Below are 11,682 nucleotides of genomic sequence, written 5' to 3'. Positions count from 1 at the left end.
TCTGTACATCAATATAGATATGGATTAGGAAGAATACTATATAGAATTTTCTAAAGTATTTTGTTCTGACAGACACATATATTGAGTGTGAGCCCCTATGTACCGTTGTGTGTAACTGTATATAAATGCATAGCCCACATAGTAAGTATTACAAATTATAGTGAATGTTATAATGGTAAATTCAACAGGGCAACTAAAATATTATCAATACTATTTTAAAGCTGAACTGTAAGAGTCCTTCCAGTAAAGCAGAGCTGCTGATGCCTGAAATGGAAGAGCTCACACATTTGCTGGCAGTGCTCTGGGAAGAAGGTTAATAAGCCAATTTTAATGAATGGACTAAGAAAGTCAGTCAACAAGTATTTCTTCTGCGGTAGGCACCAGCCAGTGTAAACAAGGAGTCAGTGGTTTATAAATAGGTCTAAAAATTCTAAATATGGTACCTGGGAGGAAGAATGACAGTAATAACATAATCTCCAGAGCTGAGACATCTCACAACTCCACCAACATCCAATCCTATTGACAAAAATCCAGTGCTTTTGGAAGAATTCAGCAAGCAGGGGCCAGACTTTCATAGATACCTAAAAAAAATTGGTATGAAAATAAATTTTTTTCAGGGCTTTCCTTTGTATTTTATTGGTACACAATTATATTTATATACTCATATATTTATGATTTATATAATTACATGTTGAAAGAAGCCGCATAAAAAGAGGCGATCTATAAATAATACTATCAACCTTTAACTGTTCATCTGAATGAAGTGGAAAGAAGATATAGATAACGTAAATAATGGAAATTCTTATTTTGTATTGTCTGTTCCCGACATCCTACTGAGTTGGCTTTACTAGTTACTCTAAAACCAGCCTGCTGTTGGGGAAGAGAAAATTGCTATGGGATAGTCCAAAAACTAGATTTTTAAAAAACAGATGAAACTAACATTTGCAGAATTCTTTACACTTTATGCACTACTTTCACTTACATTCTCTGAAGCCATTTATTTATTTTTAAATTTATTGTTGAGAGAGAGAGACAGACAGACAGAGCGTGAGCAGAGGAGGGGCAGAGAGAGAGGGGGAGAATCAGAATCTAAAGCAGGCTCCAGGCGCTGAGCTGTCAGCACAGAGCCTGACGCGGGGCTTGAACTCACAGACCATGAGATCATGACTTGAGCCGAAGTTGGACGCTTAACTGACCAAGCCACCCAGGCGCCCTTCTCTGAAGCTATTTAATAGTTGTCTGCATGTAGTATGCATTGTGTAACTATTGCTATCACTAAAAGATTTAGAATTAGGTTCTTTAAATCACCAAATTACAAGTGGTTTGCATATTTATTTCTATTAAGCACATTGGTCAGATTTCTGTGTATGTTATATAGTCTAACACTACAGTTTCAATGGACATTTAACGGAATAATTATACTGAAATTGGTGTATAAAGTGTATAGGTGTATAAAGGTGTATAATAGGTGTATAAAGTGATGAGAGAGAAAGGAGTATTTCATTGAACTAGATGCATCCACTTAGGATGTTAACAAGGATAGATGGATGTAAAGAGATGAATGTCATATTTTTCTTAGGGGATAAGTAGCGATAGAGGTGAGAAACAGGGACTGTTCCTGGAAGATATACCTAAACATTTCCTTGTGCCCACGTCTAGTGCTGCTGAATTGGCCCTTTGACAGGTACTTACCTATGTTTGGACCTGTTTGCAAGAAACGTAGGTAGCCACCCACAGGTGTCAAACCCAGTAGAGGGAGAGATATGTGTAAAGGGACTGAGTGATATGGTTTGTTATAGAAAGTCAAGTAACTGGAATGCAAGTGCGTTCTAAGGGGTAGTGGGGACAGGCCCGGATGTATGCGGGTTGGACAGATAGGCAGAGTCCAGCTCGTAAGAAAATGCGAATGCCAGTTTAGAGAGCCTGAAATTTGTTCAGTACTCAGTGGTATGCACTCAAACTGCAATAGGTGGCTGAGGTCAGCCTCTGTGACCTTCTCAGGGAAAAATCAAGATTAGGAAGAGCCGAAAATCAGGCTAAGCAGAGGCATGCAAGCAATATTTTTAAACAATCAGATACGATAGAAACATACATTAAGGTGACTTAAGGGTCTTCCTCACGTCTGTGTGGAAATCAGTAAACCTTCCTTTTTATAATTACAAGAAATTATACCTTGTGACACATAAGTATTGGGACTGCTTGTAAGCACATATACCTGTTGCCCCTTTTGAATATATAATAATTTTCTGTATATAATTTGCATACATAATATATAACAAGCTTCCAAGCAGGTCTTCAGAGCAATTGGGAAGAATGCTTCCTGGGCTCCAGTCCTCAGTAACACCATGAATAAAGCAGTTGCTAACCTAATTTGAGGTTGGCTTTCTACTCAGTCTACAGGGGGTAGCCAAGAAAAAGTGGAAGTGGACGGCTACTTTTTAAAAGTCAAAATTTCTCTGGAGTTTTCTAACACAGATAGTAAGACTTTACCTGCCACGTTCATCTTCGTAAATCCAGCCCACAATAGAGTTCCAGATACATAATAGTATTTGCTGAACAAACGAATAAGCTTGAAGGGGCCTCTGTCGGGTAATCACACAAGATTTAAAAGCACTTAGGATTATTTTCAATCTTTGTGAGGCAATTTGACGATATACACCAAGACTCTTATAAATATCCCTACCGTTTAAACCAATAAGTCTATTCGTGGGGCTCTATTCTAAAGTCATAATCCTAAATGAAGACAAGCTTTATGCATTGTGTATTACAGTAAGGCTTTTAATAGAGAAAAAAATGGAAACAATCAGGCTAACAGTTAGGAAACAAGTTATTGTGTACATTCTTTTTGTGGGGGGTGTTTAACAAGCTGTCATTAAAATTATGATTATAAAGACACTATAATGCCAGAGGATAATATTTATATAATTATGTTAAGTTTAAAAACCCCCCACCAAGATGCACAGTTGAAGATAGACCAAGATTATAAATTATGGGAAGTGTGGCAGGTGGGGGAGAAATGTCTATCGGTTAAGTTTGTCTGGAGGTGGTAAACACCTTTTCTTTCTTTTTTCTCTATCCTTCTGTGTTAACTTTCCTTATTTCTCACAATTACTTCATTTATTCAGCAAATATTTATTGAGAGCCAGGCACTGCTCTAGGAACTGGGGAAAACAGCACCGAATAAAACACAAATCCTTTCCACATGGGATTTACATTTTAGCTGGACGAGGCAGAGAATTAACAAGAACAATCTATTAAGTGGCATATTAAATGATGAGTGCTTGGCGAAAAATAAGGCGAAGAAAGAGAACAAAACTGATACTGCATTTACTTTTTGATCTGCGGAGGAAGAAACTCATCCAGGTGGAAGGACAATGAGCGGAATTCAGAAATTGCCCACCGGTGCCTGGGTGGCTCAGTGGGTTAAGCATCCGACAGCTCCGGAGCCTAGAGCCTGTTTCAGGTTCTGTGTCTCCCTCTCTGTCTGCCCCACCCCTGCTTGCTCTCTTTCTCTGTCTCTCAGAAATGAATCAACGTTTAAAAAGAATTGAAAATATTGCCCAGCCGGCAACAAACTGAAGGCACTGTGATACAACACCCCGGCAGGTGCCGCGGCTGGCTCCTGCGGCCAAGTGTTGAAGTCGGGTGCGGAAAGGCCGGACCAAATGGATCACGTGACTCGAGGGGGCGGGAGGAGGAGGACTGAGAAAACAGCGAATTTGCCTCCGCACTTTCTCTTCCGAAAGGCGGGCGGAGCCGAAAACCAAACAAACTTCTGCTGTGCGATGAGGGGCGGGACAGACGGGGGCGGACTGAGCTTCCTGCGCCGAGGCTCTCACCGAATTGGTTTTTCGGTTGTTGGTCACTGTGGCAGAGCGGTCTGCGGTCGGGCTGAGACGTGGGGAGCAATGGCGACCTTTGTGAGCGAGCTGGAGGCGGCCAAGAAGAACTTGAGCGAGGCCCTAGGGGACAACGTGAAACAGTAAGAGCTGTCCTGGCGCAGCGTCCGGGTCTCCGCGCCGCTCCTCCTCAGGCTTCGGGCTGCCGACCCACCCTGGAGACGCCTCCCGCCGCTCGAGGCCTGTGTCGCCTCGCGTCGCGGGTGGCGGGGCCTCTGGGTTTCTCGGCCGGCTCCGGGTGCGGAACCCGGACTCTCTCAGCTGGACGGGCCGGCCTCCCTGGCTCCCTCGGGACTCGGGCGGGCGCATTCGCCCGGGGCTCTCTGCTCTGGGTGGGGCGGGAGAGGCGCGTTCCACGCCCAAGGGCCTACCGAACGGTTGCAGGCCCCTCTCAGTTCGGTTCGCGTGAGGCCTGCCCCGGGCCGAGTGACCCGGAGCCCGACGCGCCCCGGCTGGAGTGGGCCCCGCGCGCGGCGGCCGGACCCTGGAGGGCTTCCTGGAGGCGGAAGTTTATTGAGGTCGGGTGATGCGTAGACACTGCGTTTAAGAAAGAGCATTGAGAGTAGTTTCGGAAGGTGGAGAGACCCTACGTTTAAGATAAGTCTCCGAACATCGCTGCAGTTATAGTGATGATCGCGGTAGTGGACATTAATTGAACACCTTTTAAGCACTCTCAATGTACCATTTCATCTAAGCCTCACAACAGAGATGTGAGGTGGATACAATTATTATTCCCATTTGATAGATGAGACGACTGAGATCTAGAGAGGTTGCGTAACTTTTCAAAAGTCACTAGACCCCTAGTGTCTGATTCCTGGCTCTGATACCCTACAAGGGGTTCCAAAGGAACAAGCACCCAGCCAGACCTAGGTTATAGCAGGGGACCGATTTTACAATCAGAGGACCGAGTATACAATCAGAGGTCAGATGCTGAATGGCGGGATGTAAAATCAATAATTCAGCCAAGGCTGAAGCCAGATAATATATTTCTGACACACAAGAACGAGTTGGAAAATTTCAGAACATTAATCATTATTATAATTTTATGTTGCAAAGATATAAGTAGTAAATTTTAAATGTTTAAAATTCTAATGCCTCTGTGGTTGCTGCTAGATGACTTCTGTGCTATTCCACACATTTGCTTACTCGGTAGATGCTCACTTAAATATCATGTTGCTGGCGGGGCAAGGTATTTGGGGGACCCTTTCTTCTCATCTTTTCATTTATATTCTTTAGTATGACTAGATTGAAGTTACTTGGATGTCATACGTGATTTTTGTGGAGTTTTTCCTTCTTGTGAAATATTGGGGTAGTGGAGTTGACATTCTGCTTTTTATCCTAGCAAGATATGCAGAATTCCCATGTAAGACTTCTTGAAACACTCATGGCCTAAACAGAATAACTAAAAACAAAATATAATTCTTAAAGTTTATTTTATGAACGTCAATAAATCAAATTTCTACAAATGCTAGAATTAAAATTATTGTTTTGGCATAATTATTTAATTTTTTGTGAACATTTATTGACTCCCAAAGATAAAATGTTCTACCTAAAAGTATGTTTAAAAAAATTTTTTTTTAAATTTTAATTTATTTTTGTGAGAGAGAGCGCGAGCGAGTGAACAGGAGAGGGGCAGAGAGAGAGAGGTAGACACAGAATCTGAAGCAGGCAGGCTCCAGGCTCTGAGCTGTCAGCACAGAGCCCAATGCGAGGCTCCAACTCTCGAACCATGAGATCATGACCTGAGCTGAAGTCGGACGCTTGACTGACTGAGCCACCCAGGCGCCCCTACCTAAAATTATGTTTTAATAGTCATGTTTGCTGTCAGTCTATTTCTTTGCTTATTTAATTAATTGAAAATTAATAGGCAAAATTAACAGTTTTCACCATTAATTACCACAGTTTGTTACTTTTGTAATACTGACGGCTAAAATTTACATTTTTAAGCACAGTTGACTTTTACTCTGTTATGTCTAGGATGCTCACGAATCTCTGAAAGTGAGTGTTTCCGTACTATAATAAATCTGAAAGACCTGGCTTGTGTGTATAATTTACTGATTAGATGTGATGGTGACTTCTATGATCCCACACTTACCACACGGGTTTGCCAGAAATTTGAAGTTAGTATTCCCTATTTGGCCTTTAAAGGCCAATGCTGGCTCTCAGATGTCGGTCAAATACAGATGGTAAAGCTAAATTTGACGTATCTGTAGTGTAAATCTCCACTAACAATGTAATCAAAATATGCTTTTGTGCCGTGAGTAGTTAGTGGTACAGTGTTGTTTTGCATTTGCTTTTCCATTCTTTCATTGTCTTTTTCTCCTGCTCCTTAAAAAGTGCCTCCTGGTTTAATACTCTGTAATGTTGCCATCCAGTGATTTCTCATATTTCTTCATGAGTCGTATGCTTTGGTTTATATATAACCTGACCATTTAAACATGGTCCTTGGTGGTAGGTAAAACAGAGAAAGTGTGTAAGGACCCCAGATAAGAGTTGTGTTCAATTTATCTAGGGTCCAAATGTCTCTTATGTTAGGTTGCATGCCCACACCAGCTTCTAGAAAAGACATGGCCTTTGCCAGCTAATATCCTTTGTATAGTACCCAAGAGAGTGTCCGGTTTAAATAGGTGTTGAATTTTTTGGTGACTCGATCATATGTTCTTTAGTTTACTGCAGGTGTCCCCAGTGCTTCCTAGTCTGACCCACTTAAACTTGTCACCCATCATCCTCACCTTCATAGAGGTTAACTAACTTTGTTTTCAGTTCTGTTGAGGAAAGCAGTCATTTGTCCATGGTTATATGGCAAGTTAACATAGGCACCAGGATTGGGGAGCAGGTCTTCTGAATCTTGGAAGGGGTACGGCTGGAAAGTTTGCCATTAGAGGAGATAGGTAGCATCGTGTTGGTAGAACTTCCTGGTAGAGTCTTGTTTTACTTCTGGAATAAGTTCACCCTCAAAATACGGATATATTTGCACCTTTCTTATAAAATAGTGGCCCAGGGCTTTTAAATAATGAAGCTGTCTCGTGTCCCTGCCCTCTTTTGTTGGATAGAATGGGATGGGAAAATACTTTTTTTTTTTTCCTGTGGAGCTTTATTTCATTTCATAATAGTTCCTGCATCCTTAAAAAAAAAAAAAAAAAACCAAAACATTTAAGTGTCCATTGTTGGGAAGTTATTATTGACTAACGAGTGTGTGAATATCAGGTGAAAAGTCATGCCAAGCTCTAAAACTAAACATATTTTGCTATTGAGTGAAATGGGTCTTGGGCAACGTTGACCCCGTTAAAGCTATAGGTTTTCTCCTGGGGAGAAAAAAATGCGTGTGAACCCAAAGCTTTGCTTGCAGTGATGTGCACACATAGCCAGTTACATACAGAGTTACATACTAAGGTGAATTGAAGCTAACCTGTGTACAGGAGAGGACCTGCGAGGGTATAAGGCAGTGAGAGCATCAGACCGTCTTCTTTAGAAATCTTTTTTCTTTTTTTTCCTCTGTTAGGAACTCAAATTAGCATTAGAAAGTAGCTAAGTGTGAACTGAAAGTGATTGTAAGACGTGTCCTGAGTAATTTTTAATTGTTTCATGAACAAAGAGCAGCTTCTTTCAGCACTGAATCAAGGGCTATGGATGTGAAAAGTCGTATTTTACTCCTATCTCTAATACTGTTGTTAAGGTATAAAGGGATCAAATCATTGTGTTTTTTCCTGCCAGGTAACTAGTGATTTTTATGATTAGTGGTTGGTTTTCACTTTACAAACCACTAAGTTTCTCATATCCACGGTATTTTCATTGTGGTGAGGTGTTTTAGAAACTCATTACTTCAGCCAGTTAGATTAAAACTTGAGATCATCTGAAAGGAAAGAGGTTACCAGGATCAGTATTAGTGACCACTTCCCAACCCATAAAACACATATACTTTTTAAAATATAAATCTTTTTTTTTTATTGGGGTATGATTGACATATAACATTATATTGGTTTCAGGTATACAACAGTTATTCAACACATGTATATATTGCAAAATGATCACCACAGTAAGTCTAGTTAACATCTGTCACGATATATAAAAATTCTTATGAGAACTTTTTTATTTATGAGAACTTTTAAGATCTACTCTTAGCAACTTTCAAATATACAATACAGTATTATTAACTGTAGTTAATAATTGGAAAATTAGTGTCTTTGAAATTAATATTTAAAAGTTAATACTTTTAATAATAATGCTTTTTTTTTAAATTTTTTTTTTTAACGTTTATTTATCTTTGAGACAGAGAGGGACACAGCATGAACGGGGGAGGGTCAGAGAGAGAGAGACACAGAATCTGAAACAGGCTCCAGGCTCTGAGCTGTCAGCACAGAGCCCGACGCGGGGCTCGAACTCACGGACCGTGAGATCATGACCTGAGCCGAAGTCGGACGCTTAACCGACTGAGCCACCCAGGTGCCCCAATAATAATACTTTTAAAATATAAATATTAAATGTAAGATTCTGGAGGATAGGTCTTTTAGAAAGGCAGCAGTGAGGAAGGAAGGGTACAGCTGTGGTTTTGGCTAAAGGACTTGTGAATCCAATTATGTGACAACTTGTCAGTCCCTTTTGGGGAAAAACTTTTCTTCCTTTTTCTTCTGTTGATACTCTTTTTTTTTTTTCTTTTTTCTTATTAAGTAGGCTCCACACCCAACATGGGCCTTGAACTCACGGCCCTGTGAGATCAAGAGTCACAGGCTCTACGAACTGAGCCAGGCAGGCGCCCCCTTCTGTCAGTATTCTGATTCCTAGGTGTATTAGTTTTCAAGGGCCGTGGTAACAAAATACGACAGATGGGGTGGATTAAACAATAGAAATTTGTTTTCTCATAGTTCTGGACGCTGGAAGTCTGACATCAAGGAAGTCTGACAACACCCTTCAGCAGGGTTGTTTTTTTCTGAGGCCTCTGCCTTTGGCTTATAGATAGCTACTGTCTGGTCTGTGTGTGTGTCACAGTCCTAATGTCTTCTTACTAAGGACGCCCATCACATTGGTTTAGGGCCCACCCTAAAGAGGTCATTTTAATTTAATCATCTCTTTAACGTCCTGGGTGCTGGGGGTCAAGGGCTACAGCGTATAAATTTGGGGGGAGATGCACAACTCTGCCCATATGGTGGGGAATGCAAAATTTCCTTCCCTGGGTTTTGGAGCAGGTAAGGTAAACTTGGGAAAGAAGCAAAATCCTTGGTTCTTAATACTGCTTCTGTCTCTGCAGATACTGGGCTAACTTAAAGCTGTGGTTCAAGCAGAAGATCAGCAAAGAAGAGTTTGACCTTGAAGCTCATAGACTTCTCACGCAGGATAATGGTAAAATAATTATCTGGGGAGGTATTTTACTATTTTGAAGTTTTCCCAGATTTGCAATAAATTGCAAATAAATAACTGCAATAATAAACTGCAGTAAATTTTGCAGTAAGTCTTTTCACTTAAAAAAATAAAATGGGGTTTTTCATGGTGTGTAAGATTATTTTAATAATATGGATATTTCAAATAAAGTGTAAAGAATGGCAGGGTAGGGGATATCCAGAGTCAAATAATGGTTTCCTTATGTTGTAAATATTTTGTATTTGACTTGTGACAATCTTCCCTTTTTCAGTCCATTCTCACAACGATTTCCTCCTGGCTATTCTTACGCGTTGTCAGATTTTGGTGTCTACCCCAGGTAAGGGAGCGGAAGTACTTCCAGGGATGTCAGTCAACAGAGCCATCAGAGCCCTGGGCTTTAGCTTCCGTTAACAGACACATCTGTTGTGTGCAAACGACATGTTCTTTGAAGTGCTCACAAGAAAAGATTTATTATGTAGGTGCAGATTGTTTTGTAGAACCTGGGTAAAGCAGGTGATTTCCCTGTGCTTACGTTGACTTTGGGTCTTTTGGTCTTTACTGTCCACTCAGCTGGATTTTAGATTACTTAAATGACAGACAAGTGAGGAAGTGGGTGGGCAGTCAGGGTGAAGAAACTTGAGGGCAGCTGGTATTAGACGAGGGTTTCCATAGATGCAGGGAAGGTGAGTTAGGGTTAGGTGGAGGGGAAACCACAACATGTGGTGAGAACCTGGACTTTCAGTTGTATTCTCAAGTAAGATACCAACACCTGGAAGGTTAGAGCTTCAGCATGTTGGGGAGGTAGGTAGAAGCTAAATCTGTCACTTCAACCTAATTCGGTATAGGTAGAAACAATGACCCCTTTATCCCAAATTGTTTGGAGTTTAAGTGGTGCAAGGTACTTCTTTCATCCATCTTATTTTAAGCAAGTAGTCAAAAATAAAGGATTAAATACATTAAACAATTTGCCTCACAATAAAACTTATCCTGAACTGTTGTTAAAAACTTAGATTTGTAGGTACCGCCTACTATAGATTAAGTTGAATTTTTTGTTGTTGTTGTTTTTAAAGGGCCTGTGGTGATTGTGTTGATCATTGATTAAAAACCTTTCTTTGTTTTCTTTCTTTCCTTTTCTTTCTTTCTTTCTTTCTTTCTTTCTTTCTTTCTTTCTTTCTTTCTTTCTTCTTTTAAATTCAAGTTAGTTAGCATACAGTGTAGTCTTAGCTTCAGGAGTAGAACCCAGTGATTAATCTCTTAACATATGACACCCAGTGCTCATCCCAAAAAGTGCCCTCCTTAATGCCCATCCCCCCACCTAACCCATCCCCCCACCCACCTCCCCTCCAGCAAACCTCAGTTTGTTCTCTGTATTTAAAATATATTTTCTCTGTATTTATGGTTTGCCTCCCTCTCTGTTTTGCTTTTTCTTTCATTTTGTTTTCTCTGAAGTTGGTTTGATAATCTATAAAGAGGCTAATACCTACCCTGAAGAGTTGCTGTGAGGATTAAAAAGAATGCAAAGTGTCTGTTACACTGCGGTCACTCGATCAATAATATTATTAAAAATCATCTTTCCCACCTAGCTTAGGAAAACAGAAAACCCACCCGCAAGTACGAAGAGCTACATTTCTATATTTTACTTTTAATACAAATCATCTCTTTGTTGCCAGCAACTATTAATTTCATTTTGAGGAAATACATTTTGGGGGTTTGATAGAGAAATAACCCAGCCAGTGGATGGAAGTGTTGGATCCACCCCTAAATCTGCCCGCCGCTGGAAAGCTGTCCTGGTTGTCAGTCAGGCCTGACTCACCAAGCTTTGCTTCCTTGCCTGGAGTGTGTTGGCCACACATCGGTGGCATCACCTAGCATCCGGGCCATCCAGCAGCGGTGGGTTTCTTTGGGAATCTTCTAAGATTGGCTGACCTCATCAGTGAGACCTGGATGTACCAGAGACATTTAAAGCGGTGGAGTGAAGAGCTTGACTTCCCTAACAGGTTGTTTTGTTTTTTTTTTTGTTGTTGTTTTTTTGTAATTCCAGTGTAGTTAACATACAGAGTTTAGTTTCAGGGGTACAATATAGCGATTCAGCAATTCTCTACATGACTCAGTGCTCATCATGGTAAGTGTCCAAACAGCCCTTTTTTAACTGATGAACTTGGAGTATTTTTTTTTTTCAAAGCTTTAAAAACTCATTCTTCAAAAAAACATCAAAACGGAAATAATGTTTTTGCTAAGATGATGTTTTTTTTTTTTCATACAAAAATTTTGGGGTGTAGTTTTTTCAAGTGTACTGTAATGGGCTTGAATTGCTTTGATTGTTTTTCTTTAATACTATATATAAATGTGCTCATGGTTAGAAATAATACAGAAGGTCTTATAATGAAAAGCTTCTTCCCAGTTCTAGACTTTTCTCAGACAGCTACTT

The 11,682-nt window shown here is 40.5% G+C and overlaps 1 protein-coding gene and 1 long non-coding RNA gene across 3 annotated transcripts in view; one reads left to right on the top strand and one right to left on the bottom strand.

The window, feature by feature from the left end:
* Positions 1-308: 308 nt before the first annotated feature.
* On the bottom strand, positions 309-7,892 carry LOC122476232. Its single transcript, XR_006295423.1, has 4 exons — positions 4,054-7,892; positions 3,840-3,962; positions 2,491-2,582; positions 309-581 (listed from the first exon to the last, which is right to left on the bottom strand). It is a non-coding gene; the product is annotated as an uncharacterized LOC122476232 (long non-coding RNA).
* The window catches only part of TADA1 (transcriptional adaptor 1), a 23,133-nt gene continuing 15,328 nt past the window's right edge, over positions 3,878-11,682 (top strand). For both annotated transcript variants that reach the window (XM_043568679.1, XM_043568680.1), the window contains exons 1-3: positions 3,878-3,982; positions 9,145-9,236; positions 9,526-9,591. In XM_043568679.1, coding sequence (XP_043424614.1) covers positions 3,909-3,982; positions 9,145-9,236; positions 9,526-9,591 — 232 coding nt within the window. In that variant the 5' untranslated portion in view covers positions 3,878-3,908. The remainder of the gene's footprint in view (positions 3,983-9,144; positions 9,237-9,525; positions 9,592-11,682) is intronic.

The sequence above is a fragment of the Prionailurus bengalensis genome, chromosome E4 (genome assembly GCF_016509475.1).
Source record: "Prionailurus bengalensis isolate Pbe53 chromosome E4, Fcat_Pben_1.1_paternal_pri, whole genome shotgun sequence".
Taxonomy (NCBI): Eukaryota; Metazoa; Chordata; class Mammalia; order Carnivora; family Felidae; genus Prionailurus; species Prionailurus bengalensis.
This window is presented reverse-complemented; position numbering and strand designations above follow the sequence as displayed.